The sequence below is a fragment of the Pteropus alecto genome, unplaced genomic scaffold (assembly GCF_000325575.1).
Source record: "Pteropus alecto unplaced genomic scaffold, ASM32557v1 scaffold86, whole genome shotgun sequence".
NCBI classification, from domain to species: Eukaryota; Metazoa; Chordata; class Mammalia; order Chiroptera; family Pteropodidae; genus Pteropus; species Pteropus alecto.
In genome coordinates, this window is record NW_006442109.1 from 19634444 (window position 1) to 19640561 (window position 6118).

The window sequence follows — 6118 nt, forward strand, 5'->3', positions numbered from 1 at the left end:
GAGGACGCAGAGGGTAAGGTGGGGGCAAGAGGAAAGGCGAGACACACTGAGAGGGAGACAGAGCCCCACAGAGTCTGCAACAGTAACCGAGTGAGAGGAGGGAAGGAAGGAAGGCAACAGTCGCCGGCAGCCGATGTGAACATCGGACTCCGTGCGCCCTTTGCCGCCTATGTCCGGCCTCATCGATGTTGTGTCCGCCGGCCGCTCGCCCGGATCACGATGAATGCGCAGCTGACCATGGAGGCGATCGGCGAGCTGCACGGGGTGAGCCATGAGCCTGTGCCCGCCCCTACCGACCTGCTGGGCGGCAGCCCCCACGCGCGAAGCTCCGTGGCGCACCGCGGCAGCCACCTGCCCCCCGCGCACCCGCGCTCCATGGGCATGGCGTCTCTGCTGGACGGCGGCGGCGGCGGCGATTACCACCACCACCACCGCGCCCCCGAGCACAGCCTAGCCGGCCCCCTGCACCCCACGATGACCATGGCCTGCGAGACTCCCCCAGGTATGAGCATGCCCACCACCTACACCACCTTAACCCCTCTGCAACCGCTGCCGCCCATCTCCACCGTCTCCGACAAGTTCCCGCACCATCACCACCACCACCACCACCACCACCACCCGCACCACCACCAGCGCCTGGCGGGCAACGTGAGCGGTAGCTTCACGCTCATGCGGGACGAGCGCGGGCTGGCCTCCATGAATAACCTCTATACCCCCTACCACAAGGACGTGGCTGGCATGGGCCAGAGCCTCTCGCCCCTCTCCGGCTCTGGTCTGGGCAGCATCCACAACTCCCAGCAAGGGCTCCCCCACTACGCCCACCCGGGCGCCGCCATGCCCACCGACAAGATGCTCACCCCTAACGGCTTCGAAGCCCACCACCCCGCCATGCTCAGCCGTCACGGGGAGCAGCACCTCACGCCCACCTCGGCCGGCATGGTGCCCATCAACGGCCTTCCTCCGCACCACCCCCACGCCCACCTGAACGCCCAGGGCCATGGACAGCTCCTGAGCACAGCCCGGGAGCCCAACCCTTCCGTGACCGGTGCGCAGGTCAGCAGTGGAAGTAATTCAGGGCAGATGGAAGAGATCAATACCAAAGAGGTGGCGCAGCGTATCACCACCGAGCTCAAGCGCTACAGCATCCCACAGGCCATCTTCGCGCAGAGGGTGCTCTGCCGCTCCCAAGGCACCCTCTCGGACCTGCTGCGCAACCCCAAACCTTGGAGCAAACTCAAGTCCGGCCGGGAGACCTTCCGGAGGATGTGGAAGTGGCTGCAGGAGCCGGAGTTCCAGCGCATGTCTGCGCTCCGCTTAGCAGGTGAGTAGGTTAAGGAGCTGGGCGCGCGGTCGTGTAACGGATAGGGAAGCCAAGGGACCGAAGGAGAAAGAGGGCTGGGACCAATTCACCCGTCCTCCTTTCCCCCAAGAGAGGGGCCCTTGGGCCTGGAAGAGCCAGCGCACGGCTCCAGGCAGCAGACCGACTGACTCCTCCAGGACTTGGTGCGTTGGGCTGTAGAAGGCTCGGGTAGCTAAGTGGCGCGGCCTCGGCGACTGCGGGGGCGCATTTGTGCTTGGAGACAGCGCTAGAAGTTCGCACAGCCCAAGGCGGAGAAAAATCCTCCCACCTTGCTGGCCACGATCTGTACTTCTCTTCTCGGTTGGGCACTAGGGGTTTGAGGAGAGATGGCAACGCGTGAGTGAAACTGCGCGCAGGTGCTGCCAGCCAGTACCCTTGGCACGCGGGCGCCGGGCTGGAGCTGCCTGCTAATGTTTGGCTGAACTCTGTGCGGAGACCCGCTCCCGCATTCAGTCTGTTAGCTCGGGGCGGGACGCGGGGAAGCGCAGAGTTCGAGCAAAAGGTTCTAAAGCCGCGGGGCGGTGGGTGTATGGCGTGGATGCTGTGTAAGACAGCACGCACTCTGTGCTTGTAACCGGCAGGAGAGGAAGGCAGACTGTTCCGAGCTCCGGGTGAGGGCGACTGAACAACAAGGAAGCTTCCAGCCGAGTCCAGGGACAGCTTTCGCTGCCAAGTCGATTAGGACTTCGCATTTTGTTTTATTCCTTTACATGATTTTTCCTCTGAATCCCCATGGGTGCGGTAGAATGCGGAAAAGACCCCCAAGTCTGTGAGCAGAGGTCTTTCGGGCCCGAAATCCCGAGGCCCGCGCGTTTCCTAATTGAGCGAGGTCTTGGCGAAGCTGCACAGGCACAGAGCCTAGCTCCCTCAGCCTCTCTAGGCTAAGGTACGGGCCAGGCTCTGGCCCGCTGACTAGCAGAGGGGACAGCTGAGCCCCGGAGATTCGGCTCCCTGCGAGGGCAGAGGACAGACACGAGGGGAGGTAGAACCAGGGTCAGCCGAGGGTGGGTTCGTTTTGATGAGACCCGGGCTGGATCCATTCTCCCAACCCCCAGTCTCAGCCTGGCGCCCTGGCCTGAGTCCTGGCAAAGAGAAAGGTAAAAGCCAGTATGAGGGTTTGTTAATTAACTGATCGTTCTCCATTAATTCGTCCCTGGAGAACGAGAGACAGTCAATCCGCTCAAAGCCGGGGGCACTGAGCAGTTTCACAGTCTAAAATCAAAGCAAGAGGCCACAACCCCCTCCCCCACCTCGTGCCGGCCAATGAGAAGCTAGAGGGAGGCAGGTGCTGGCATGCCCGGGAGCCAGCAACTCGAGCCGGATGCGACCCAAAGCTCCTCCGGTCTGGGCGCTCGATGCTTCCCAGCCCGAGCCAGGGCTTTCCAGCCCAGCCCCGCGCTCCTTCGCTCCAAGCACAGACCTACGCAGGGAAGCCTGGGGAGGGGGCAAGAAGGGAGAGGTTGACCGGGTGCCCTCTGAACTCCCACGATTCCACTCTCTAGGCCTGTGTGCAGCCACCATATCGCCCATTCCCTCCCCCCTTGGGCTAACGGAGACCCGAGGGCACCCAGAGTTCCAGAGGGGTTGAGTGAAATGGCTATTCCTGTCCATGACTATTCCGCCTCTGCTGGCGCCCAAGGTAATGAGTGCCTTTTCACACGCCTATTCCAGCCTTGAGCCCGGCTTCAGGACTTTTTTACCCAGGCAGTGCCCGGACAGGCCGGCGACGGGGTTTGGAAATGGACAGATGCCCTCAGGGAAGCCTGTACTCCACACGCCACCCCGTAAAAGCGCTTGCTTGGGACCAAAATGACCTTTCTCCTCGCCACTGCCTCCTGTACCCTATGGAAGGAAAGACTGACAGGTTCTGTTCAGAGACAATCCCCATGCCCTGGAAACCCCGCCTAGCGCCCTGCCCTGCGCGATTGTGCTGTTGAGGGGGACCCGGAATACTGCGACCCGCACACGGGCGGGCATTGGGAGACACAGGCAGCGGGCTGGCCGAGGTTCACGGAACCCAGGAGGCTACAGGCGCCTGCCTGGCACCCAGCAGCCCGTGGTGAGTCACACTTGCCCGAGGCACGTGGCCTTTTCCTCGAGAAAAAAAAAAGAGGCAAGAAAAATCGGGGACTCTTTGGTAGAACACATGTTTGGCAGCTAATCCCAAACGGACTCCGGACGCCGCATCCTAACACCCAAATGGAGCCTTGTCTCTTTCATTTTCCTTTCTTTGACTTAATTAAAGGAGTGTGGACCAAACCTGTAGCAATCTCATTACACTGTAAGAGCCACGATCTATTTTTAAGTCACTGAACAAACCATCCTGTTAACAATGTTGTCACTTAGAAAAATAAGTAAGAGTGAGGCCGTTTCCTGAACCCTTCAAGTGATCTCTACTGGTCTTTGCAGGAGACTTAAAACCGATTGCAGGAGACATTGCCACCACTTAACCACCGCCACTTTCCAGGCACAAAGATGCTCCTTGCAAATTTGCTCGCTGTTGCACTCAAAGACCCGTCAACCTAGTCCCTACCCCATGAGAGGCCGGGGCCCACCCAGGTCGGTTCTGTCACTCGGTGGCGGGCGAGTGGCTTCTCCATGCGCCTCCCTGTACCCAGGTTCCGCATAGCCTGTTGTGGAGAGTCAAGCCCTCCACACGTGGCAGCGTGTTTGGGGAGGCGCCTTCTCTTAACGAAATTACATCGGTTGGTGGAAGACGGGAGACAGAAGGAAATTCTAACCAAATTAGCTAACTTTAAAAAAACAATATGTGTTTCCTCAGTGTAATACTTGCTTCTCCCCCATTAAAGTGCGGCGCAACCAGGCTCCTGCCGGTATCTCGTCCCAGGTGGGTTGGGCGGGATGGGCTATGCGGATGGGTAGTAGCCCCGCCTCTGACGTGGGCGCCTATTAAGATGCCAGGAGATTAGTTTCCAATTAAAGATTCCAATTCCAGAAGGCGTCCGCCACAGTAGGGGAGCTGCCAGTGCAGGAAGAGGCTACAACACGTACCCACCACCTGGTGCTGCACCGTGGACCCTGGGCAGAGGTGGGTGCCGGGCCACTCGGATCCTTTGGTAACTGGAGGCACAGAAATTTACAAATGGTGCCGCGAAGCTGGCCGAGTCTCCTGCACCCAGGACTGCGCCCCCTTCCAGTCCGGGATTTGCTCCAAAACTACTTGGAGAAAGACCTGAGCCAGGAAGCGGGGGAGGGGCGGGGAGCTCAGAGCAGGAGGTGGCCATGAGAAAGTCTCGCCCCAGCCAACCTGGGCTGTGTTTGCCATAAGTGGCCTTGTGCCTTGGTTGATTGATAACTGCCCCCCCCACCCCGCGCGCAAGTTCATTTGCTTTTTGTTAATATTTATCCCGGAGAGTGACATTTCATCGTCCCCTCGCTTCCCGGGGCCACAGGAGCCAAGCAGAAGGAGTGCAATGCTGGGCTCTGGGAACTCCACTTTCCCACTCCTCGAAGACTCCCAGGCCGGGAGAAAAGCCAGAACTTGGAGTGTGGGACGCGAGAACTGGAAGGGTGCCTAGGCTCTAGAGTAAGAGAAGACAAGAGGAGTGGTTTCCCTCACACCCGGTTTCCCTCGGGCCCAGCGTCGCGGCCCCGCGGGTTTCGCGCAGTGCAGCTGCTCCCAGCCCGCTGGCTGCAGCGCGAACAAAGGGCCAGCGGGGGCAGCGTATCGCGGCAGCCTGGAAGCCCGTGGGGAGTGTCTCCTCTGAAGACCTGCGGAGGCCTCCTCCCGGTGTGGCTGGGGAACCGGCCAGTCGTCAGGCAGAGCATCCCCCAAGGCCTAATGGTGGCCGTGCGCACAGAGGGAATTGGCTGGGACGACCCCCCTACCCCCCCACCCACCCACCCCACACACACACCAGCCGAGCAGGAAACCAAAAGGCCTCCCTCTTGGGGACAATCATCAGAAAGCTCTGCATGGGCCTTTCTCACAGCCCATGTCCGACCCTTCAAGTGGATGAAACAATAGTGCCGTCTCCACTAGGGAACACAAACCTCAGTGAGGAAAGAAAGGACTGCGTGAGGTTAAGACTGTAAATTGGTTTGACTAGGGTGAGGGGGGACCTGCTTCTGGTTCTTGAGGAGGCCCGACAGTTTTGTGTGGCTACCCAGTTGTCAGCGCATTGAGGAGGGCCTCCTGAGACATATAAACCCCCTGGCCTCTTCGGAGGGGTGCTGGCTGTCCCGCCAGAGGGTGCAGCTGAGAGCGCCGTGGGAGCACGGAGGACCATGGAGGGCTGCGAAAGCGACCCACCCAGCCTAGGGCTGCTGTGGTCACTGTTTTGCAATTGGCACTTGAGATGGACTGTGCCAACAATAGCATGTTAGTGTTATAGCAGCACAGCGACTCAGGCTGGGATGCAACTTTCTTTATCTTAAAGCTTCAAGCCCTTAGGGCACAGTGGGGAGCTGGACTCCTGCTCTCCATTTGGGCTCACCTTCTCCCCCGGTAGCCGGCAGGACTGTGCTGCGGTATCTGTGCCGCCCCCTGTGGGCCTCCAGGGCTGCACGCCCAGCAAGCCTCGGTGGTTCAACTCCCTGCGGAAAGAGATGCATGCTGAGGCTTTGTTTTTAAAATATCTTTGTCCTGGTGATTTCGAAACGATATCTACTTTTTGATAGGAAGAAGGTGTGGCAGAGGAAGAAAAGGATACTTAATGGATCTATCTTGGTCCCAAACAATGCCTAGGAATTACCCCAGTGATGAGACAAAAGCGCCATACCCCCCCCCCCCCACCC

The 6118-nt window shown here is 59.6% G+C and overlaps 1 protein-coding gene across 1 annotated transcript in view; it reads left to right on the forward strand.

Annotated features, from left to right (window-relative positions):
- The first annotated feature begins 83 nt into the window (after positions 1-83).
- The window catches only part of ONECUT1 (one cut homeobox 1), a 31577-nt gene continuing 25542 nt past the window's right edge, over positions 84-6118 (forward strand). Inside the window, exon 1 of the mRNA XM_006920346.3 lies at positions 84-1321. Within this exon, the coding sequence (XP_006920408.1) occupies positions 220-1321 (1102 nt within the window). The 5' untranslated portion in view covers positions 84-219. The remainder of the gene's footprint in view (positions 1322-6118) is intronic.